The 26,890-nt window shown below is 42.8% G+C and overlaps 1 protein-coding gene across 1 annotated transcript in view; it reads left to right on the forward strand.

The window, feature by feature from the left end:
• Positions 1–24,350, forward strand: part of LOC122944682 — a 101,416-nt gene extending 77,066 nt beyond the window's left edge. Inside the window, 6 exon segments of the mRNA XM_044303228.1 lie at positions 12,164–12,273; positions 16,653–16,787; positions 16,837–16,854; positions 16,886–17,088; positions 23,646–23,886; positions 24,047–24,350. Coding sequence (XP_044159163.1) covers positions 12,164–12,273; positions 16,653–16,787; positions 16,837–16,854; positions 16,886–17,088; positions 23,646–23,886; positions 24,047–24,350 — 1,011 coding nt within the window.
• Positions 24,351–26,890: the final 2,540 nt, after the last annotated feature.

A 26,890-nucleotide genomic window follows, 5' to 3' on the forward strand; every position in this document is an offset into this window, starting at 1 on the left:
AGCTGCCGAGTAGAAGGTGTAATCCTTACTAGAGGGGTTTGTGGTGCGCCAAATATCTATTACACCAAGCCTACGTAAGGCGAGTTTGAGGTGTTGTAACTTCCTATGTGTGACCGCTGATTTCCCATTAGAGGAGTCTATGGAAGGTTCCAGTGTTACGTTAAAGTCGCCACCTAAAATCACCATTCCTTCCTTAAAGGAAGATAATAAGCCAAGGGTCTGAACGAGCCAAGCAACCTGCCCTCTGTTAGGAGCATAGATGTTCGCTAGGGTAACAGGTGTGTCAGCAATAGCGCCTTATATAACAAACAGATAGCGACCCTCAGGGTCCGAAGAGACAGCAGAATGCTTGAAGGGCAACTGCTTGTGGACCGCTATGCTGACACCCCTGCTAGCCGAACTATAAGTGCTGTGGAACCATTGGGAAAACCTTTTAGGGGGCAGTTCGGGGATCTTACCCTCTCGGAAATGCGTCTCCTGAAAAAATGCAATAGACACCTTATCTCTCTGTAGGAGAGCAAGGACTTGGGACCGCTTGCAAGGCTCGTTCATTCCCCGGGCGTTCAAGGAGGATATCACAATAGACGACAAACTGTAAATGAAAGAAGATAGTCAGCAACTAAATACACACTATACGACATCTGTTGGGAGAGGAGTGGATGAGAGACAAGAGGGAAGGAGGGGAGACAAACAGGTGGGGAACATAACAACAGTGCAAACAAAGCTTGCAATAGAAGCTCTACTGAGAACCTGACTGTAGGGCGACCCTTTCTCATCATGGCTACCAGCCGGGGTCTGTCAGGTGGGGGGTCCCGCAGAGCTAGAGATGGCCAGTGACTAGCCATCAAGAGGGAAAAAAAGGGTAACCTTCGGGTAAAGCCGGGTTAACCCCTGCAAACTAGGGTGAAGGCAGGGAGTGGGAAAGGTTAATACCTTAGAAAGACTCATAGAAGCCTGTAAACGAGGGGGGACCAGACAAAACATTAAACAGCTACTTCATAACTGACGGATGGGAGCAGCCTAGAGTCAGACATAGTACCCGGTGGGTACACAAGGCTTCGGGCCTTCCCGCCAAAAGGCTTTCAGTCCCGGATAATCAGAATGAAGCAGGAACAAAATGCAAAAACATTACTGACGATCCTGTAGGTTGGATCATAAGTAGATTTTTCAGCCCTGGTTCTGGGCCCTTTTCGCACGGGAACGGGGCGCCAGTCGGCCGCCTGAGGAGGAGGTATAGGTGGATCCTCTAGATCTGCTGGCATCCATGAAGGGATCTCTAGAGGGGACATCCCCAGCTGGGACCAACTTGCTTGGAGGTCTGCTGGCGAGCGAATAGTGATCTGGCGACCATTCTTTAGGATCGCTATGCCAAACGGGTAAAGCCAGCGGAATGGAGTGGCTGTCTCTTTAAGAGCATCCAGGAGCGGCCGAAGGACGCGCCTTTTAGCCAAGGTGGACGGAGCTAGGTCCTGAAAGAACAGAACAGGCGTACCTTCATGCTGGAGGTTTTCCGCTTCTCTGCTGGCTCTCATAATTGCAGCCGTTTCAATAAGCTGAGAAGGCCGCAAACCACATCACGAGGTGGGTCTGTGGCTTTAGGCTTCGGCCTTAGTGCGCGGTGTATGCGCTCAATTACGATCTGCTCAGATCTTTCAGGCCCAAGAAGACCCGCAAATATTTAATGCGCCACCTTATTAAGTGCTTCATTCGCGATCGATTCTGGCAGACCCAGAATTCTAAGGTTCTTCCTGCGGCTTCGGTTCTCTTGGTCTTCTATGCGAAGAAGCGCGTCGTTCAATAAATCGGAATGGGAGCGAATTGCATTGTACAATTTTTACTCTCTCTTAATGGCAGCCTCATGCGAATTTTCCAGGTCCGACACCCGATGCCCGATACTGCGGAGGTCCTCCTTTATATCGGAGAGGTCCTTTTTTTATAGGAGCCAGTGCTGAGTTGAGCACTTCAAGAAGCGCAGCTTTAGTAAAGGTTCTCCCTTGGTTGCGGGACTTACATGTTGAGGTGTCAGAGGCGCTGCCGGCATCCGAATCTTCCTCTGCATCAGATAGCTGAGCTGGGGCCGCCGCCATCTTAGGGGTTTCAGCCGCTCTAAGCTTTGTCTGCTTTTTCAGGTACTGGTCCATCTCAGGCTGTCTGGACCGAGCAGTGTGGTCAGCTTGATCCTTGGTTCTATCCTTTCCCACTTTGCCCATCTGTGCAACTTTTTAAGCTGATTTTAGAGGGTAAATCACCGGCAAGGTAGAGGAGCTCAGCAACTAGCAGCCATTCAACTACACAGCCAGGCTCCGCCCCCCATAGCATTTATATTCTTGTACATAGGAGCAGTATTATAGTAGTTATATTCTTGTACATAGGAGGCAGTGTTATAGTAGTTATATTCTTGTACATAGGAGCAGTATTATAGTAGTTATATTCTTGTACGTAGGGGCAGTATTATAGTAGTTATATTCTTGTACATAGGAGCAGTATTATAGCAGTTATATTCTTGTACATAGGAGGCAGTATTATAGTAGTTATATTCTTGTACATAGGAGCAGTATTATAGTAGTTATATTCTTGTACGTAGGGGCAGTATTATAGTAGTTATATTCTTGTACATAGAAGGCAGTATTATAGTAGTTATATTCTTGTACTTAGGAGCAGTATTATAGTAGTTATATTCTTGTACATAGGAGCAGTATTATAGTAGTTATATTCTTGTACATAGGAGCAGTATTATAGTAGTTATATTCTTGTACATTGGAGCAGTATTATAGTAGTTATATTCTTGAACACAGGGAACTATTATAATTGCTATGCTTTTGTACATACAGGGAAGGAATATAATAATAATTTATCTGCCTGTGTGCCTGGTAATAAGAACAGCTTGTCACCATATAAGATCATTTTAAAACATAAAGCTCCACAGATGTAGGAGTCATACATGATATTAGATGACTTAGTAAACGTTCTATAGAACGTTAAAAGGTAATTAATACATTCTTTATTGAACCTATATTGTTTAATAACAGGGCTGTGCCCATATGCACAGTGAATTGGGCTGTGAGGGTGATTTGTAGATTCTCTAGGAATAAGGGCTCATGCACATGATCATATGTATTTTGCGGTCTGCCAAACACAGAGCCGCAAAAAATACAGATGATGTCCGTGTGCATTCCGCATTTTGCGGAGCAGAACAGCTAGACAGAACAGTTCTATCCTTGTCCGTAATGCAGACAATAATAGGACATGTTCTATTTTTTCGCAGAACGGAAATACGGAAATGGAAAGCAATGGAAACTTTTTTTTTTGCGGACCCATTGAAATGAATGAAAGATAATCATGGCCAGCTCCAATACAGAGGTCCAGGGCACTCCAACAAATGCAAACTGAAGAGAAAATTAATTCAAGCCTCCGGATAAAACAATGAAATCCTTTATTGAAAAATAGTCATAAAATCCAGGTATGCCAAACACATAGTACAGTACTGTACTATGTGTTTGGCATACCTGGATTTTATGACTATTTTTCAATAAAGGATTTCACTGTTTCATCCGGAGGCTTGAATTAATTTTCTCTTCAGTTTACATTGAAATTTATGGTTACGCATACGATCCGCCAAAATAAACTAAACGGACACGGAAAGAGAATATGTTCGTGTGCATGAGCGCATACTTGTAGTAGAACGGAGGGGTTAAACTGGAACTTAACCCTCCATACTGATATAGTACTACTGAACCCTCACAAAATAACTGACTGTCTCCCCCTATACGCTCAATGCGTCTCTGTAGTAGGTGTTACCCTACTCGTCATCAGGAGCTTATATAAGGAGTCGGTGGAGGCAAACTAATTCAGTGCCGGCTGCAACTGATGGTGTGCGGTCAGCTAGTAATCGGCACTGTAGAGGCATTCCACGCCGCGTCGCCCGGAACCTGGCTTTTTGAAGGGGAAGCTCCCTGTGGTGTGTGTCTATTGCTCAGCCAATCGGGGAAGAAGGTGTGGACAAAGCCCCTCTGGCATGACGAGTAGACTGAGTATGACGGGGGAGGGGTAGTGCAAAGCATGTTTGTAAACGGAGGAGCCTCAAAGCGTCAACCGTCACTAAGAAACCGGTGACGCTGAGTCAAGATACTGTATTTGTAAATGAATGCAAAAATAGCTATAACCCTGAATTATTTGCTAAAATAGGTCAACTTAATTTCATTATAAACAACAGAACTGAGGTATTTTTCATATACTGTACTTCCATCAACCTTGCTATAGATGCAGTACGCCGACCTGCAGGGTATAGCGATGTGAGGTCACGGTTAATGTGCAAGCGAGGGTTACTTACGGTTTGTAGGAAAACCCTGGGCAGGCATACAGCAGTGATGGAGAGGCTGGCACAGGGGTCCTCTGGGGCACACTCTATATTTAGGAACCAGGCCTGATGGTGGATGAGGTGCCCTGGATGTTGCAGGTGTTTAATGTTCCTGGGGCAAGGTCCCTTTAAGGTTTGTGACGCCAGTGCCTGTAACGGTGGCACACCGATTTATAGTAATAAGTGAGGAACACGATGGTTACTAGCAACAGTTCAACTTTGTACAGTTTGTTGTAAGTACAGTTCCATATAGCAGGTTCACATCGCAAGCAGGCTTTCACATCAATGGCAGGTATAATGTTCCTTGCAAGATACTCAGAGGGTAACAACAACACTCACAGATTAGGCTGTACCTTCTCCTCAGAAATACTGTACACTGTTCCTAAGAACTCCTGTCTGTTCTTATCCCAAGGCCCGGATGCCCTAATACTGGCTTTATCCTTCGTAGCAATCTTCCTCAGGTATTTATCCTTGCTTCACATTAAGAATCCTTCTGCCCTTCAGCTTACTTGACTAGCTGGAACTCTGGCTCTGCTCTGCTTGTGGGAACTGCAGGTTTCTCCCAGGAGGCAAACTCTTCTCTTGGGGTGAATCTTCTGAGCTAACTGAGGCTCAAGGACTTCAGGTAGGCTATACTCCTTCACTAGCCTCCTGGTGGCAACTAGAAGCCTGGACTGTCTAGCTGCATGTCAGGAGGAGGCCCTCAGCTTGTCTCTGTCTGGTGCCCTCTCACTTCTGTCTCTTCACAGACTCCTGACTACAGACTAACTCCTCCCTGTCTGGGCCTAAATATATATACTAATGGCTCCCTAGCTCCCGCTAGTGCCTAGGATGCTAAACTACACCCTAATAGGCCTGCTGCACACATCACAGGGAAAATACACATAAACAGATATTAAAATGCATTAAAATATACTGTGAAATACACTGCCACTGTCCCTCAGGAGTAGGAGTACCATGTGGCCCAATTGACCCTTGTGTGGTGCCCACATTTACCTAGTGGGGCGCTACATAGAGATAATGTACTGCTGGGCAGGGGCGTAGCTAGAAATGCATGGGCCCCATAGCAAAAATAATTTTATGCCCCCCCAGTGCCATCCACAGATCCCCCTCCCCTAAACAGTGCCATCCACAGATCCCCCTCCCCTAAACAGTGCCATCCACAGATCCCCCTCCCCTAAATAGTGCCATCCACAGATACCCTTCCCCTAAATAGTGCCATCCACAGATCCCTCTCCCCTAAACAGTGCCATCCACAGATCCCCCTCCCCTAAATAGTGTCATCCACAGATCCCCCTCCCATAACAGTGCCATCCACAGATCCCCCTCCCCTAAATAGTGCCATCCACAGATCCCCTTCCCCTAAATAGTGCCATCCACAGATCCCTCTCCCCTAAACAGTGCCATCCACAGATCCCCCTCCCCTAAATAGTGTCATCCACAGATACCCTTCCCCTAAATAGTGCCATCCACAGATCCCTCTCCCCTAAACAGTGCCATCCACAGATCCCCCTCCCCTAAATAGTGTCATCCACAGATCCCCCTCCCATAACAGTGCCATCCACAGATCCCCCTCCCCTAAATAGTGCCATCCACAGATCCCCTTCCCCTGAATAGTGCCATCCACAGATCCCTCTCCCCTAAACAGTGCCATCCACAGATCCCCCTCCCCTAAATAGTGTCATCCACAGATCCCCCTCCCCGACACTCACAGGAGCACAATTATAAACTAATCAGTAATTTGAACTTTAATCATTGACATTGCTGAATGCTGATCTCTTTCCTTGGATTGGATACCTTAACTCTGTCTTAGCTCTGGTAATGGTACAACAGGCAGTGCAGGCAGGCGGCGCTCACTCACTGACGTCACGCGCCTGCGCCGCCTAGTGGGAGGAGCAGGCGCGTGACATCAGTGAGTGAGCGCTGCCTGCCCGCACTGCCTGCTGTTACCGATACTGAGAGCGTGAAAACTCAGATCCAATGGTATATTCTAACCCCCAGGCAAGCGTCCCCGTCACCATGGGAACGCCTGGGGGTTAGAATATGATCGGATCTTCCTTACTCAGTGGCCTGGCTGGAGCCTCCCCAGCCTCTGTGTCGGCCCGGCCCTGCGTGCGCCCTGCTCCAGTCCAGTCCTTCCTTCCCCCCAGCCAGGCCCGAGCCGCGGACCGCCCGCGCCCCGCCCACTACACTAGCAGTCCGCGGCTCGGGCCTGGCTGCCTGTTTGTAGTGTGTGTGTGTAAAAAAAAAAAAAAATCAACAGAAGGCGGCCCGGACGGGCCCCCAGTGGCGTAGGGCCAAATAGCCACTGCTATGGTTGCTATGGCGATCCCTACGCCACTGCTGCTGGGTGTGTCTTATTCTCTTGTCTGACTTTTCCTCAACTTTCGAAGTCAATTCGCTCATCCCTAATTAACAGCTCTGGTGCCGTCCTCTCAGTCATCTCCTCAGCTGCTCTCTCTGACTGAAAATGAAACTAACTCCTCAGACACATGTAGCTCCTCCCCTTAGTCTCAATCTGAACCACCAATCAGGTGTCAGATCCAGCATCTGTGTTTCCCTGTCTCCTCAGCTGCTCTCTCTGACTGAAAATGAAACTAAGACCTCTTGCACACTAAAGTTTTTTTTTTTCTGTTTACGGAACCATTTATTTCAATGGGGCCGCAAAAAAAAAAAACCTGAATGTATTCCGTATGCATTCCATTTCCATATTTCAGTTTTTCCGTTCCGTTCAAAGATAGAACATCTCTTATTATTGCCTGCAAATCACATTCCGTGGCTCCATTCAAGTCAACGGAAGCAGAACGGAAAGAAAAAACTGAAAAACGGATCAGTTGAAAATGGACCGCAAAACACTAAAAAAGCCATATGGTCATGTGCAAGAGGCCTAAGGCTACTTTCACACTAGCGTTTTGGCTTTCCGTTCGTGAGATCCGTTCAGGGCTCCTCTCACAAGCGGTCCAAAACAGATGAGTGTTGCCCTAATGCATCCTGAATGGAAAGGGATCCACTCAGAATGCATCAGTTTGCCTCCGTTCCGTCTCCATTCCGCTTTGGAGGCGGACACCAAAATGTTGCTTGCAGCGTTTTCCTGCATACCTGATGAAGCGGAGCCAAACAGATCCGTCCTGGCACACAATGTAAGTCAATGGGGACGGATCCGTTTTCTCCGACACAATCTGGCACAATAGAAAACGGATCCGTCCCCCATTGACTTTCAGTGGTGTTCAAGATGGATCCGTCATGGCTATAGAAACATAATACAACCGGATCCATTCATGACGGATGCATGCGGTTGTATTATTGTAGCGGAAGCGTTTTTGCAGATCCATGACGGATCCGCAAAAAAACGCTAGTGTGAAAGTAGCCTTACTTCTTACTAACTTTTAGCAAATGAGGCATTGGAAAGTGGCCCAAAGGTCATTAAAAGGGGTTTAGGCTGGGGATCAGCAACCTTCGGCACTCCAGCTGTTGTGAAACTACAACTCCCAGCATGCAAACATGCTTGGCTGTTCGTCTAACTCCCACAGAACTAAATGAAGCATTCTGGGATTTGTAGTTTCTGAACATCTGGAGTGCCAGAGGTTACTGATAACTCTTCTGTCCTGTGTGGGGGGCCTGGTTTGATTCTTGCTATGGGACCCTTACTTCTCTATGTACACCACTGATAAAGACTCTAAAGAATGGACTGAGAAAGCTCCCATCCAGCATCCCTAGGTCTGAGATCCACATCGCTCCCTTTCCTCAGGCATTAGCTATGAAGAAACTATCACCATGTCAGTAATGTAACATGTACTCTCCTATAGGACCACTACTACATAACACTCCACCTACCTCCAAGTAAATGGCCCTAATGTTCAACAGTATTCTGCATAAATAAAAAAATACATCAATATTCATTAAAGGGTAACTGTCATGTTTTCATCAAAAAAAAACAATTTTTGCATATGTTACTGCCGCAGCAGCATTATGCATAAAGCAATCGTTAGTTTCTTCACTTACCATTGTTTTCCTTGAGTTTTTCCCTTAGTTATGGCTGTTTAACCTCTTGCCGTCACACTAACGCCGAAAGGCGTCAGGACGGCGGCGCACTCCGGTCTCAATGACGTCTATTGGCATCATCTCGCGAGACCCGAGCCGTTCACAGCGGCGCGCTGCTTGGAAGTTATACTACAGCCTGCCAGCGCTGATCATTCGCTGGCAGGCTGTAGATGTTAAAAAAATTAGTTTATCAGAAAGGTATCTTGGGGTGTATTTTTACATATACCCATGCTGGGTGAGAGAAATATCTCTGTAAATTGACAACTTTGTATAAAAAAATTGAAAAAGTTGTCTTTTACAGAGATATTTCTCACACACAGCATGGGTATATGTAAAAATACACCCCAAAACACATGTGTGACACTTTTTTGCAGCCTAGGTGCGCAAAGGGGCCCAAATGCCAAATTCCAGTGATTTTACGGTGTTTTTGCAGTGATCAGAAAAAATTCTGCGGTTGGGCGGATAGAACGCAAGTGTGCGCACAAGATCAGGCCTGATCGGGCGAACACTGCGTTTTTTGTAGAGCCTATAGAACATGTCCTATTCTTGTCCGCAATTGCGGACAAGAAAAGGCATTTTCTATATAGTTCTGGCAATGTGCGGATCCGCAAAATGCGGAAAGCACATTGCCGGTGTCCGTGTTTTGCGGATCCGCGGATCCGCAAAACGCATACGGACGTCCGAATGGAGCCTTACAGGGGGGTGATCAATGACAGGGGGGTGATCAATGACAGGGGGGTGATCAGGGAGTCTATATGGGGTGATCAGGGGTTAATAAGGAGTTAATAAGTGATGGGGGGGGTGTAGTGTGGTGATTGGTGCTACTTACAGAGCTGCCTGTGTCCTCTGGTGGTCGATCCAAGCAAAAGGGACCACCAGAGGACCAGGTAGCAGGTATATCAGACGCTGTTAACAAAACAGCGTCTAATATACCTGTTAGGGGTTAAAAAAATCACATCTACAGCCTGCCAGAGAATGATCGCTGCTGGCAGGCTGTAGATCAACTTCTCAGCTGCGCGTCGCTTTGAACGAGCGCGCGTTCACGCAAAATCTAGGCTCTCGCGAGATGACGTGTATATGCGTCCAGGAGGAATGACCCGGCTGCCCGCAGGACGCAACACATCCCTGCGTTAGGCAGTCGGGAGGTGGTTAAGTACAATAACTGCAGAGTGTTCCCTTTATAGATAAACCTTTTACATATTCTTCTGAGTGTCCAGCCCCCTGGATCTCACAGGCAGGAAGCTGTATGAGTAACACACACTGTATTACTCATACAGCCAATGCATTCCGATACAGAAGTATTGGAATGCATTGTAAAGGGGATTAGACCCCTAAAAGTCCCAAAGTGGGACAAAAAATAAAGTGAAAAAACTTGAAAAATAAAGTCCCCCCCCCCCCCAAAAAAAGTAAAAAAAAAAAAAAAGGGAAAAAATAGGGGGGGGGGGGGGAAGTAGACATATTAGGTAATTCCACGTCCGTATCGACCGGCTCTACAAACATATCACATGACCTAACCCCTCAGATGGACACCGTAAGAAATAAAAAATAAAAACTGTGCTAAGTAAACCATTTTTTTTGTCACCTTACATCACAAAAAGTACAACAGCAAGCGATCAAAAAGGCATGTGCCATCCAAAATAGTACCAATCTAACCGTCACCTCATCCCGCAAAAAATGAGCCCCTAGCTAAGACAATCGCCCCAAAACTGAAAAAACTATGGGTCAGAATATGGAGACACTAAAACATGATTTTTTTTTTTTTTAAAAGCTGTTATTGTGTGAAACATTAATACATTTAAAAAAGTATACATATTAGGTATCGCCGCATCCATAATAACCTGCTCTATAAAAATATCACATGACCTAACTCCTCAGGTAAATGGCGTAAAAAAACAGTGTAAAAAAAGCTATTTTTTGTCAACTTACATCACAAAAAGTGTAAATCAAGCGATCACAAAGTCATACGCACCCAAAAATAGTGCCAATCAAACCATCATCTCATCCCGCATAAAATGAAACCCTACCTAAGATAATCGCCCAAAAACTGAAAAAACTATGGCTCTCAGAATATGGAGACACCAAAACATGATTTATTTTTGTTTCAAAAATGATATTATTGTGTAAAACATCAATAAAAAAAGTATACATATTAGGTATCGCCACGTCCGTAATAACCTGCTCTATAAAAATATCACATGACCTAACCCCTCAGGTGAACACCATAAAAAATAGCCATTTTTTGTCACCTTACATCACAAAAAGTGTAATATCAAGTGATCAAAAAGTTATACGCACCCCAAAATAGTGCCAATCAAACCGTCAACTCATCCCGCAAAAATCATACCCTACCCAAGATGATCGCCCAAGAACTGAAAAAACGATGGCTCTCAAGGCTCTGGAGACACTAAAACATGATTTTTTTTTGTTTAAAAAATGAAATTATTGTGTAAAACTTACATAAATAAAAAAAATATTATACATATTAGGTATCGACGCGTCCGTGACAACCTGCTCTATAAAAATACCACATGATCTAACCTGTCAGATTAATGTTGTAAATAACAAAAAATAAAAACGGTGCCAAAACAGCTATTTCTTATTACCTTGCCTCACACAAAGTGTAATATAGAGCAACCAAAAATCATATGTACCCTAAACTAGTACCAACAATACTGCCACCCTATCCGGTAGTTTCTAAAATGGGGCCACTTTTTTGGAGTTTCTACTCTAGGGGTGCATCAGGGGGGCTTCAAATGGGACATGGTGTCAAAAACCAGTCCAGCAAAATCTGCCTTCCAAAAACCGTATGGCATTCCTTTCCTTCTGCGCCCTGCTGTGTGCCCGTACAGCAGTTTACGACCACATATGGGGTGTTTCTGTAAACTACAGAATCAGCGCCATAAATATTGAGTTTTGTTTGGCTGTTAACCCTTGCTTTGTAACTGGAAAAAAATTATTTAAATGGAAAATCTGCCAAAAAAGTGAAATTTTGAAATTGTATCTCTATTTTCCATTAATTCTTGTGGAACACCTAAAGGGTTAACAAAGTTTGTAAAATCAGTTTTGAATACCTTGAGGGGTGTAGTTTCTAGAATGGGGTCATTTTTGGGTGGTTTCTATTATTTAAGCCTCACAAAGTGACTTCAGACCTGAACTGGTCCTTAAAAAGTGGGTTTCTGAAAATTTCGGAAAGATTTAAAGATTGGTTCTAAACTTCTAAGCCTTGTAACATCCCCAAAAAATAAAATGTAATTCCCAAAATGATCCAAACATAAAGTAGACATATGGGGAATGTAAAGTAATAACTATTTTTGTAGGCATTACTATGTATTATAGAAGTAGAGAAATTGAAAATTTTCCAACATTTTGGGTAAATTCTGTATTTTTTAATAAATAAAAATGATTTTTTTTTTTACTCCATTTTACCAGTGTCATGAAGTACAATATGTGACGAAAAAATTATCTCAGAATGGCCTGGATAAGTCAAAGCGTTTTAAAGTTATCACCACATAAAGTGACACTGGTCAGATTTGCAAAAAATGGCCTGGTCCTTAAGGTGAAAATGAGCCAGATCCCTAAGGGGTTAAACAATATAGGTTCAATAAAGAATGTATTATTTTCCTTTTAATGTTCTCAGGGTAAATCCTTTCGTACATCATATTACACATAGGAAGAATACTTGTTATTAGTACATTGAAGTTGGAAAAATATCAAACATTTTGTGTCCTCATGTATAAGTGACTTTCAACTTTCATTGGTTTTCAGTTTTACGGTGGATGGTTTCAATATCCTATCTTTAAAACTGGAGACTACCCAGAAATTATGAAGACCAGGATACGTGAGAGAAGCCTTGCTGCAGGGCTGCCTCAAAGCCGGTGAGTATGCTGACAATGACTAGGCCAGCATCAGCCATGTAATAATCCTTATTTCACATTGTCTTATGACTGGATGATGTTTTAAAGAAACACTCCTAGTGAAACTCATATGTTATGTTATGCTTAGTGCAGGGCTTGAGGGGAAGGAGCATAACTGAGGGATTCTCTATCATGGTTTCAGCATCTCCTCCACTGGCCCTTCACAAAGTATAACCGTGTTTAAAACCTTGTCTGTATTAGGACTCATGCACACGACCATATGTATTATGCGGTCCGCAAAAAACGGATCCGCAAAAAATACGGATGACGTCCGTGTGCATTCCGTATTTTACGGAATGGAACAGCTGGCCCCCAATAGAACAGTACTATCCTTGTCCGTAATGCAGACAATAATAGGACGTAGTAATTTTTTTTGCGGAACGGAAATACGGACATACGGACACAGAATGCATACGGAACGGACACGGAAATGAAAATATGTTCGTGTGCATGATGCCTTACTGGTGATCTACAATGGATTGCAATGCAGAGGAAGAGACATCTGTCATTCATGCACAGTATACTTCATCCAGAGGCATACCTACCATAGGAAGATTACTCCCGTTATAAAGCTTATGGTCAGAACTGCTTTCTTTCACACCATTATTGAGTGAAATAATGATAGTACAAGAATATAACTACCATAATACTTCTCCTATGTACAAGAATATAACTACTATAATACTGCTCCTATGTACAAGAATATAACTACTATAATACTGCCTCCTATGTACAAGAATATAACTATAATACAGCTCCTATGTACAAGAATATAACTACTATAATACTGCTTCTATGTATAAGAATATAACTATAATACAGCTCCTATGTACAAGAATATAACTATAATACAGCTCCTATGTACAAATATATAACTACCATAATACTGCCTCCAATATACAAGAATATAACTACTATAATACTGTCCCTATGTACAAGAATACAACTACTATAATACTTCTCCTATGTACAAGAACATAACTACTATAATACTGCTCCTATGTACAAGAATATAAATACTATAATACTGCTCCTATGTACAAGAATATAACTACTATAATACTGCTCCTATATACAAGAATATAACTACTATAATACTGCCTTCTATGTACAAGAATATAACTACTATAATACTGCTCCTATGTACAATAATATAACTACCATAATACTGCCTCCAATATACAAGAATATAACTACTATAATACTGTCCCTATGTACAAGAATATAACTACTATAATACTGCTCATATGTACAGGAATATAACTACTATAATATTGGTCCTATGTACAAAAATATAACTACTATAATACTGCCTTCTATCATACTGTTCCTATATGCAAGAATATAACTACTATCATACTGCTCCTATGTACAAGAATATAGCTACTATAATACTGCCTCCTATGTCCAAGAATATAACTACTATAATACTGCTCCTATGTACAAGAACATAACTACTATAATACTGCTCCTATGTACAAGAACATAACTACTATAATACTGCTCCTATGTACAAGAATATAAATACTATAATACTGCTCCTATGTACAAGAATATAACTACTATAATACTGCTCCTATATACAAGAATATAACTACTATAATACTGCCTTCTATGTACAAGAATATAACTACTATAATACTGCTCCTATGTACAATAATATAACTACCATAATACTGCCTTCAATATACAAGAATATAACTACTATAATACTGTCCCTATGTACAAGAATATAACTACTATAATACTGCTCATATGTACAGGAATATAACTACTATAATATTGGTCCTATGTACAAAAATATAACTACTATAATACTGCCTTCTATCATACTGTTCCTATATGCAAGAATATAACTACTATAATACTGCCTCCTATGTCCAAGAATATAACTACTATAATACTGCCTCCTATGTTCAAGAATATAACTACTATAATACTGCTCCTATGTACAAGAATATAACTACTATAATACTGCTCCTATGTACAAGAATATAACTACTATAATACTGCTCCTATGTACAAGAATATAACTACTATAATACTGCTCCTATGTACAAGAATATAACTACTATAATACTGCTCCTATGTACAAGAATATAACTACTATAATACTGCCTCCTATGTTCAAGAATATACAGTAACTACTATAAAACTATATTGACCACTACTGTTATAATGCTTGCCCTGAAGAGCCCCCAGTATTTATAATGCCCCCAACAGTGCCCTAGTATTTATAATGCCCCCTGCAGTGCCCTCAGTATTTATAATGCCCCCTGCAGTGCCCCCCGTAGTTTTATCGCCCCCTACTGTTATATTGCCCCCTGAAGTGCTTTAGTATTTATAATGCCCCCCGTAATTATATTCCTCCCTTTAGTTTCCTCAGAAATAATAATTCCTCAGCCCCTCCACCATACAGTCCCATGTACATAACACTATGTCCCCCCCTCAGCCGTATAGTCCCATGTAAATGACATCACACCCTCTCTCCATACCCCTCCAATATACAGTCCCATGTAAATAACATCCCTCTCTATCTACAGCCCCTCCAAAATACAGTCCCATGTAAATAACATCACTTCCCTCCCTTCAACCCCTCCAATATACAGTCCCATGTAACTAACATCACCCCCTCCCCAGCCACTTTCAATATACAGTCCCATGTGAATAATATCACTCCCTCCCCAGCTGCCTCTACCATGCAATCCCATTTGAACATCACCCCCTCAACATTCAGACCCATGTAAATAACATCACTCCCTCCAACAGCTGCTATTAACACACAGTCCCATGTACATAGCATCACTCCCTCCCACAGCTGCCTTCAATATCCAGTTCCATGTAAATAATATCACCCCTTCCCCAGCCACCTCCAACACACAGGTCCATGTAAATAACATTACTCCCTCCCTCAGCCTCCTCCAACTGTTACGATACTGGTAAACATGGCTGGAATCCGGTAGCCAGATGGAATAAGCCAGGCGCAGTTATGAACTGTGGAGTTGTAGTCCGTAGTGCGGCTTGAAGTGTAGATCGCAAAGTGATAATTCACCGAAGATTAGAAAGAGTCTGGGAAAGATGGTTCTGAGGAGCAGGAGACTGGAACAAGTCACAATACTAAAGCAATGATTCAATTGCCTCATGGGTATAAGTAGGCCAAAACTGGAAACAAGATGGCTTCCAATCAGCACACATCAGCCATCTTTATTAAGGGCAAATCTTAGGACAAACACAGCAGCCTCCAGTGGTGATGAGTGAAAGTGCAACACAATATTTTAGAGTGAGTAAAACAGTGGCCACTAGTGATAAATTGGAAAAATACATCAGGATTCTGACACCAACACTCAGTCCCATGTAAATAACATCACTCCCAACCACAGCCGCCATCAACATACAGTCCCGTGTAAATAACATCACCCCCTCCCCAGCTACCTCCAACACACAGTCCCATGTAAATAACATCATCCTTCCCCAGCCACCTCAAACATGCAGTCCCATGTAAATAACATCTTTCCCTTCAGCCCTAACACACATTCCCAGTTTAATAATCACAACTCTCTCTTCACTTACCTCTCCTCATGAAGCAGACCTCACCACAGCTTCTTCCCCAAGACTCTCCTGCATTGGTCACATGATGGTGACATTATTCCAGGTCCTTCTCAACCACTGCCTTCAGCACTGATCACATGACAGTGATGTCATCACAGGTCCTTCAGCTCTTCCAGTGCATTAGATTCAATTGTATTGCCGTCCTGAGAACAGCAATACAGTTGTATCTATCTGGAAGGCAGTACATTGGGGGCCTGGGACAAAACATCCGGGGCCTAGGCCCCGAATGTTTTAACCTAGCAACGCCCCTAGAGACCACAATACAGTGCTGGACCCTGTTACATAATGGTTACAACCGATACTAGACAAACCCCTTTCATTTACATTGGGCTTCAGCTTCTGAGTTGTCTGTTGTTTTGACGGAAAAATAGGACTACATGCGGTTTTCCTCTCGAATGCAACTAAATCTATGACAGGGACTCCTAATGGCGCCTCAGAGACACATGTGAACCTAGCCTTAGAGAGTAGGGCATACAGGAGCATATTGCAGTAGTCTAGGCAGATGACGAGGGCATGCACAGGCATATTGGGTGATTTGTGGTTGAAGGAAGAGCAGATGTGAGAAGTATTTCTGAGCTGGAGGTGACAAAAAGGGGTAAAGACCTGGATGTGTGGTCTGCAGGACATAACAAAATCAAAGGTCTATTCCTCATATGGATGCATGATCCCTACCACACCTGCCCTTCATACTTTGGATAGATAGTCATTGCTATGCTTTTCATCATCTTCAGGCTCCCAGAGTTTACCGACAGTGAGAAGCAAAGAATAAAAGGCACGTACGACTTTTTAGGCCTGAACCACTACACTAGCGTTCTGGTTGGAAATGCTGTCTATGACCTAGACTATCAGGCTTATCAAGGGGACAGGTAAGGTGACACAGACTATAACTGGATCCTAACTAAAAAGAAAATAAAGAGATTTGATGGATTTCCTGTCCTCCATTACAGGGGGGTTTATTACTGAGCGACCACACCTGGCTCGGATCTGGGAGTGGATGGTTGAAAGTGGTGCCTTTTGGACTCAGAAGGTTATTAAACTGGATAAAGGAAGAATTTAACAACCCTCCTATATATATCACAGAAAACGGAATATCTGAGCGTGGGACAAATCTAAATGATGAATGGAGAACCTATTTTTATAAGCATTATGTGAATGAGGCTCTGAAAGGTATGGGATTATATACAACGCAGGCCAAACGTATCTGCAATCCATGTCAGTCAACTACATCCAGTCTTTACTTGTAGTTAAATTACTCACAAGTAGTGATGAGCGGGAGGTGCCATAATCGATTTCGCAATATGTCGCAAATATTCAATTGAATATTCGTCTTATATTCATTGAAATCGAATATTCGTCATTATTCTATTTATCACAAATAATATGCGACTTAATAATTTGCGTATTTATTTTTTTTTTTTAACTGTATAAGGCAACTTTCCTATTGGTTGGCTATGGCTACTGGCTAATATGTGCATTTTTCGAATATTCGCTATATTGCTATATATTCTTGTTTTAGAATATTCGTAATATTCTAAAAAACGAAGTTATAGCAATATAGCGAATATTCGTAACATACACATATAGACTGTAATTTAGCTAATATAGTGCTATAATCTTTTTTTATAGTCTAATTTTTTTGTCTATTCTGAACTTTAGATTTGGAAAAAATTTACACTATTTAAAAAAAATACTATAGCACTATATTAGCTAAATTACAGTCTATATGTGTATGTTACGAATATTCGCTATATTGCTATAACTTCGTTTTTTAGAATATTCGTCATATTCTAAAACAAGAATATATAGCAATATAGCGAATATTCATAAAATACACATATAGACTGCAATTTAGCTAATATAGTGCTATATTCTTTTTTTATAGTCTAATTTTTTTGTCTCTTCTTAACTTCAGATTTGGAAAAAATTTACACTTTAAAAAAATATATAATACTACAGCACTATATTAGCTAAATTGCAGTCTATATGTGTATTTTACGAATATTCGCTATATTGCTATATATTCTTGTTTTAGAATATGATGAATATTCTAAAAAACGAAGTTATAGCAATATAGCGAATATATTCGTTATTTAGAATATTCATCTTTTTCAATCTGTACTGTTATTCCACTTTGACATACTCCTCCCCGATAGGCGTCCCCGTCAGCATGGAAACGCCTGTGGGTTAGAATATACCATCAGATCTGAGTTTTCACGATCTCAGGGAAAACTCTGATCTGATGGTATATTCTAACCCACAGGCGTTCCCATGGTGATGGAGACACTTGTCGGGGAGGAGTATGCCAAAGTGGAATAACAGTACAGATTGAAAAAAAAAAGACGAATATTCTAAATAACGAATATATTCGCTATATTGCTATATATTTGTTTTTTAGAATATTTGTTATTTTTTTTCCATATGAAAACATGATTTCTCCCTTCTTGAGTTGCTTGTGGGCCAATGACTCATTGACCCACAAGAAAGAAGCAGGGAGGAATCATGTTTTCAGATGTAAAAAAATGACGAATATTCTATATAGCGAATATATAGCACTATATTCGAAATATTTGCGAATTAGCGAAGTTGCGATATTCGCGATTAATATTCGCTATTCGAATATTTGCACTCCTCGAGGCACTCCTGAGGAAGCCAGCAAGCCTGGCGATACGCGTGGGGCTTTCTTTCTGATCGCCACAGATACCCCCCATCATGCCAATACCATGATAAGTATTTATTAACTCTTATTCATTGTTGATGGATCTCATGCACTTTATATTTTGATATGTTGATGGATGTGGGGGTTCACACATGAAATTGTGGTGATTCAGATGGGCATGCGCCGATACACGGCTTACATGGCCCGGATTTGTTGTATACAACGATTTTAAACTTTTTTATGCTGTGTCTGTTTCCTAAATAAACTTGTACATTTTGTAGATGTGCGGCTCCTGTTTCGGTATTCTTTCTTCTCTTTTGCTACATTGTGCTTTACATACCGAGGGCCGGCACTCTTTTCCTTGATTTTTGGATGTGCCCCTATTTTTCTTAGATTGCACGAATATTTGCACTCAACACTACTCACAAGAGATCAGCATCTATAAGGAGGCATATACACAGCAACCTCACTTCACTAACACCTTCAGGTCATTATAAAAGTACCGTATCTCACAAAAGTGAGTACACCCGTCACATTTTTGAAAATATTTTATTAGTTATTTTCATGGGACAACACTAAAGATCTGACACTTTGATTCAATTAAAGTAGTCAGTGTACGGCTTGTATAACAGTGTAAATTTGGTGTGCCCTCAAAACAACTCAACACACAGCCATTAATGTCTAAACTACTGGCAACAAAAGTGAGTACACATTTTTTCTCCCCGGTGTGTTACATTTGGGGTTATCGCTCTCACACTCTCTCATACTGGTCACCGGAAGTTCAACATGGCACCTTATGGCCAAGAACTCTCTCAGGATCTGAAAAAAAGAATTGTTGCTCTACATAAAGATGGCTGAGGGTATAAGAAGATTGCCAACACCCTAAAACTGAGCTGCAGCACTGTGGCCAAGACGATACGGCGTTCTGACAAGACAGGTTCCACTCAGAACAGGCCTCAGCGTCATATACAGAGGTTGTCTTTTCAAAATAGACGTATGAGTGCTGCCAGCATTGCTGCAGAGGTTAAAGGGATGGGGGGGTCAGCCTGTCAGTGCTCAGATACACTGCCCCAAATGGGTCTGCATGGCTGTCATCCCAGAAGGAAGCCTCTTCTAAAGATGATGCACAAGAAAGCCCCCAAACAATTTGCTGTAGACAAGCAGACTAAGGACATGGATTACTAGAACCATGTTCTGTGGTCTGATGAGACCAAGATACATTTATTTGGCTCAGATGGTGTCAAGCTTGTGTTGGTGGCAACCAGGTGAGAAGTACAAAGACAAGTGTGTCTTGCCAACAGTCAAGCATGGTGGTGGGAGTGTCATGGTTTGGGGCTGCATGAGTGATGCCGGCTGTGGGGAGCTACAGTTCATTGAGGGAACCATAAATGCCAACATGTACTGTGACATACTGAAGTAGAGCATGATCCCTTTCCTTCAGAAACTGGTTCGCAGGAAAGTATTCCAACATGATAACGACCCCAAGACGACCACTGCCTTGCTAAAAAAAACTGCGGGTAAAGGTGCTGGACTGGCCAAGCATGTCTCCAGACTTAAACCCTATTAAGCATCTGTGGGGCATCCTCAAATAGAAGGTGGAGGAGCGCAAGGTCTCTAACATCCACCAGCTTCGTGATGTTATCATGGAGGGATGGAAGAGAATTCTAGTTGCAAACTGTAAAGCTCTAGTGAACTCCATGCCCAAAATCGTTAAGGCAGTGCTGGAAAAATGGTGGCCACACAAAATATTGACTCTTTGGGCACAATTTGGCCATTTTCACTTAGGGGTGTACTCACTTTTGTTGCCAACGGTTTAGACATTAATGGATGTGTGTTTAGTTATTTTGAGGGCACACCAAATTTACACTGTTATACAAGCTGCACACTGACTACTTTACATTGTATCAAAGTGTCACATCTTCAGTGTTGTCCCATGAGAAGATAGAATAAAATATTTACAAAAATGTAAGGGGTGTACTCACTTTTGTGAGATACTGGTATATCTGCTGTATGTAAAGTATCTAAAAAATATATTTTGTTTGTGTGTATAATTTATCTATTCTATAATCTGCTGACATCCCCACTATCATCATGGGTGACTTCAACATCTCCAATGACACTTGCCACTCAGCCACCTTCTAGCACTCTCTTCCTCTTTCGGCCTCTGACAGTGGTCCTCCACTCCCACTCACAGAGATGGTCACACTCTGGATCTTATCTTTACCCGCCTCTGCCCCCTATGTAACCTTTCTAACTCGCCTCTCCCCTTTTGCGATCACAACCTACTCACCTTCTCTATACTAGTCTCTTCCGCTTCTCCCCCAGTCCACACACTAGCACACCCTCACAGGAACCTTAAACATCTTGAGTTTTGGTTGCTTTCTGACTCTCTTCTGCCATGCTCTACCATATGTTCCCTCCAGGACGCAGATGCTGCCACCACTCTGTATAACACCACAATAACTACAGCTCTGCACTTAGTTGCCCCCTCATACAGAACAAAATCCGAAAAATCAATAGGCAACCCTGGCACACTATCCTGACAAAAGAACTGTGACAAGTCTCCAGGGCTGCAGAGCAGCAATGGAAGAAATCCCATTCTAAGGAGCAATTTTTAAGTGCTCACTCTCTGCTGCATAACTGGCCTACCTATCTCTCATATCTTCCCTGTCTCACAACCCTAAACAACTGTTCAACTGTTTAACATTTTTAACACTCTTCTCCATCCCCCAGCGCCCTCACCCTCACCTCTCATCTCAGCTGAGGACTTTGTCACATATTTTAAACTAAAGATTGACATCAGAGAAAGCTTCAGTGCACAGTCCCCATAGCCCTTCTACACAAATTACTCTGTCCTCTTCCCCCAAAACCTGCTTCTCCATCATTACGAAGGAAAACCTTTCCACCCTACTCTCCAGATTACATCTCACCTGCTGTGCACTTGACCCGATCCCAACCCACCTCATCCCTAACCTCACCACAGTGTTTATCCCAGCCCTATCTCCATAACCTATCAATAACCACCAGTGTCTTCCCCTCTGGTTTTAAACATGCTACCATTGCACCTATCTTCAAATAGCCTTCCCTTGACCCATCTTCTTTGACTAGTTATCGCCCCTTATTACTTCTCCTATATGCCTCAAAGCTACTTGAACAACATGTTCACTTGAACTGTCCTCGGCTCTCACCTCTCTTACTGTTCCCTCTTTGACCAGCTAGAATCTGGCTTCCGAACCTCAACTGAAACTTCCCTTACCAAAGTCACCTAATGACCTGCTGACTGCCAAAGCCAAACAACATTACTCTGTCCACCTTCACCTGTCCTGTCTTTGACACTGTCGACCACTACCTTCTGTAATTCTCATCTCTTGGCATGACAGACCTGACCCTCTCCTGGATCACATCATACCTCACAGACCCAACATTTAGTGTCTCTCACTCTTACACCACCTCCTCATCATATCCCCTCTCTATTCTGTCCTAGGACCCCTTGCTCTTCTCAGTCTACACCTATGGTCCGGAACAGCTTGTAGACTCCCATGTATGTCAGTATCACTTTTATGCTGATGACACACAATTTTACCTCTCTGGCCCAGATATCACCATTATACTATCCAGAATCCAACTATGCCTATCTTCTATATCCTCCTTCTTATCCTCTCTTATCCTCTCGCTTTCTAAAACTCAACATCGATAAAACAGAATTTTTAATCTTCCCCTCATCTCACTCAACCCCCCCCCCCCCCCCCCAACAGACCTACCTACCACGATCAATGGCTGTACACTCTCCTCAGTCAACTATGTCCGCTGCCTTGGAGTAACCTTTGATTCTGCCCTGTCCTTCACTTATCTCCAGGGCCACACATCTAAGCCCTTTCCATTACCTGCTGCCTCAAACTCAAAAATATCTCTCGCATCCGCACATTTCTCAGCCAGGAGTCTGCAAAAATGCTTTTGCATGCCCTCATCATCTCCCGCCTAGACTACTGTAACATTCTCCTCTATGGCCTTCCATCTAGCATCCTAACACCCCTCCAATCTATTCTCAACTCTGCTGCCCAACTAATTCACCTCTCCCCTCCTGCCAATCCCTTCACTGGCCCCCCATTGCCCAGCAAATTCAGTTTAAAATACAAACAAATACATATAAGGCCGTCAAAAACCTGTCCGCTCCATACTGTAGATCTCTAAGGCACTTTCGCAATACATCCCTGCACGTAATCTCTGATCCTTACAAGTCCTTCTTCTCTACTCTTATCACCGCTTCCCACAGTCGCCTCCAAGTATTCTCCCATGCATCCCCCATACTCTGGAACTCCCTACCCCAACATATCAGACTCTCACATACAGTGGAACCCTTTAAAAAAATCCTGAAAACTCACCTCTTCAAGCAAGCCTACAACCTACAGTGACCCTGCTACTGCTATACCCCTATGACCAGCTTTACCCTTACCTACTGTGTTGTTCTACCATACCCTGTAGATTGCAAGTCCTTGCAGGCAGGGTCCTCTCCTCCTGTACCAGTTTGTAACTTGTCTTGTTTATGCTTATTCCATTTGTTTTGTATTACTTATGTATACCCCTTTACATATGTACAGCGCTATGGAATGAATGCCGCTTTAATTAAAAAAAGATATATTGCTTCCAATGTATAAGAATATAATTACTATAATACTGCTCCTATGTACAAGAATATAACTACTATAATACTGCTCCTATGTACAAGAATATAACTACTATAATACTGCCTCCTATGTACAAGAATACAACTACTATAATACTGCTTCTATGTATAAGAATATAACCACTATAACACTGCTGCCATGTATAAAAATATAACTGCTATAATACTGCTCCTATGTACAGTACAAGAATATACCTCCTATAATACTGTTCCTATGTACAAGAATATAACTACTATAATACCGCTCCTATGTACAAGAATAAATACTGCTCTATGTACAAGAATACAACTAATATAATACTGCTCTTATGTACAAGAATATAACTGCTATACATCTGTCTGGTATTACTGTACATCCCACTATCTGACTGTTCTCTTCTGCAGCTGTAAAGTACGATGGTGTGGATCTCCGTGGATACTCCGCCTGGAGTCTGATGGATAACTTTGAGTGGGCGTCAGGTTACACTGAGCGGTTCGGTTTATATTATACCAACTATTCAGACCCAAATCTGACCCGTCTCCCTAAAGCTTCTGTGAAATACTACAGATCCGTGGTTCAGTGCAATGGCTTTCCGGATCCACATAACGGGTCTCATCCATGCCTAGAACCAGAAACTGAAGGTGAGTGTAAACGATCCTGTGACATACGCAAAGGCGCTCATAAGAGGAGGGTCAATAATTCTTAGGCGTGTGTAGCAACAAATTTTCCATTGAAATTCAAATTTCCAGAATTATTATAACTTTTTTGTTTGTTTCTGATGAACTATAACTTGGAGACAACTTAGTCATTGAGATACACCATCTTATTTAAGTTATAGGAGACATTTACCCAGAATCCCCTGTTTTCCGGCAGGTACAACTTCCAGACCCACAGCCACAGCCAGCGGCAGCAGCCCCACTACAGGACCCTCGGGAGAGCAGGAACCACCATTTGTGCACTTTCTGGGACTGAAAGTCTCCACCTCGGATGCGATGACCGCTTTATATGTGGAATTTGCGCTCTTACTTGCTGCAGTTTTGGGTGTCATTTTGTTTTCAGTTTTGTACGGTAAACTTCGTAAAAAACGCAAGTTAGCAGAGGTATTTTAGTTGTGGGGATAGAAAATGTAAAATATTAACATCAAAATAAACTATATGAACTCATCTCGTCTGTTATGTGTTTGTGAGTTTGTGAATAGTGTGGATATGGAGCGGTGCAAGCTGCAGAAATGTGACCGGGGGTTGGGGGGGATTACAAGTAGTTTTCCTGAAACACAAAGTGAAACATTAGAGGGTTTGTTACACTGAGCGGTTCGGTTTATATTACACTATTCAGACCCAAATCTGTCTCGTCTCCCTAAAGCTTCTGTGAAATACTACAGATCTGTGGTTCAGTGCAATGGCTTTCCGGATCCACATAACGGGTCTCATCCATGCCTAGAACCGGAAGCTGAAGGTGAGTGTAAATGATTGTGTGACATAAGACAAGGCACTCATACACTACTAACAAAAAGTTAGGGATATTTGGCTTGTGGGCAAAATTTTTGGATGAACCTAAAATGCACTCTAACCTTTACAGGTGAACCTAATGTGACCGTCTCTAAACTTTTGAATGCACATGTCCAACTGGTCAATGTTTCAGTACTTTTTGCACAACTTGCTGTTCTCTCACAAGGCAAAATTCACAACAGGTGTTTGATCCATGAATCGCCCAATAAATTTCCTGGTTCAGTTAGAATTGGTATTTAAACAGTCCTCCTCATCAGGCTGTTCATATTTTGACATCATGAGACCAAGACAACACCTAACAATTGATCAACAGTACCTCGCCTTTGCTTCAAGCAAGATGTTCTCAGACGGAAGTGGCCACTGAGCTTAGAGGGACACAGAGTGTCATCAGCAGGTTGCAACATAGATACAGGGAGACTGGAAGAGTCACAGAAAGGCATAGAAGTGGATGTCCGTTGACCACATCCCACACTGATGACCTCTTCATTGTGAACAATCCCCTCGCGGAACTGGATGATGTATTCCACACAACTCCAGGCACATTTAAGGGAGGTGACAGGAACCCAAGTGTCACGTCAGAGCATTCGAAACTGTTTACATCAGCGTGGTCTGCCGGCTAAACGACCTGCAGGAATACCTGACCACAGGCGTCATTGTCTTGCATAGGCCAGGGAACATCTACCCTGGACGAGGGACCAGTGGGCCTCATGGCTGTTCACTGATGAAAGTCGATTCACACTGAGCAGAAATGATGGAGACGTCAAGAAGACAGCAAGGCATCAGCCACTGTTGTCATCGGACGAGCCTTTGGTGGTGGTGGTGTTACAGTGTGGGCTGGTGTGTCTAGTCAATACAGAACTGCTCTACACTTTGTGAATGGTACATTGACAAGCCCAGACTACTTGAATAACCTCTGCATGAACAACACAGGTGTATTTTTTTATTTTTATTTTTGAAATTCTTTATTTCTATTTCGCAAAGGAAACAAGATCATGGCATGTTGAATCACATACAACAAAAAATAGTAGTCGGGCCTACGCCGACTGTCATCCTTAAGCATAATCTAACAATGCACCAACAATTACAGCACATAAGACAGTGTTTGATATGCAGACTATTGTCACACTAAAGCACCGTGACACATCTGATATGTACCATATAGAATAAAAGAAAAAGGAGAAACAAAGGGCCAAAGAAGACATGGCCTCAGCATATAAATAAAGAAAAATTCAATGAACAACAACATGAATGGGGGGGGGGGGGGACACAGGACAGGGACATCAGGGAGGCATTAAGGGATAAAGGGTAAGGTAGCAGGGGGGGATGAGAGAAGTGTACAGGAGCGTCCAAACGAGACTCTCAAGCCAGCAGACTCCGATACTCCGAAGAGTCCTGAAAGGTGAACCAAGGGGACCACATAGCAACAAAAGCTCTGTTACCACCGTGCAAAGATGCCGTGAGTTCCTCCATTCTCCGAATCTCTTCAACCCTCTGAATCCACATTCCCATGGAGGGAGGAGAGGCAGACTTCCACCTCGCAGGGACACAAGACCTAGCCGCTATGACCAGGTGACGTAGACAGGACCGCCGAAACAGGATCAACGGCAAATCCGAGAGAAAGAGCAAGAAAAACTCCGGTGTGTTAGGAATTGAAAAGGGAAAAATGGAGGCCAGGGTCTCATGAACCGAGTCCCAGAAAGGTTTGATTTTGTCACACTGCCAGAAGATATGTAGGAGGGAGCCCTGTTGGGAGTCACATCGCCAGCATAGAGGAGATGCCGACGGGAACATCCTCTGGAGACGGGTCGGGACATAGTACCATCTCGACAGCACTTTGTAACTGGCCTCCTGATATCTACTGGCAATGGAAGATTTATGGGCAAATCGGAAAATCCTAAGCCACTGGTCGGAGGAGATATCCACCTGTAAGTCCTGGGCCCACTTGGCTGAGTAAGAGGGAAGAATATAGTCCGAACTCGGCGTCACCAATGCCTTGCACAATTCTGAAAGCGAGTGCCGATAAAGGCCGGAGCCAATACACGTCTTTTCAAAAGGAGTGAGTGCCCTGTCAGACCCCTGAGAGGAAGGGATTGATGAAAGGAAGTGATGGAGCTGTCTCGATCTCCAGGGACCTAGAGGGC

The sequence above is a fragment of the Bufo gargarizans genome, chromosome 8, assembly GCF_014858855.1.
Source record: "Bufo gargarizans isolate SCDJY-AF-19 chromosome 8, ASM1485885v1, whole genome shotgun sequence".
In the NCBI taxonomy this organism is placed as follows: domain Eukaryota; kingdom Metazoa; phylum Chordata; class Amphibia; order Anura; family Bufonidae; genus Bufo; species Bufo gargarizans.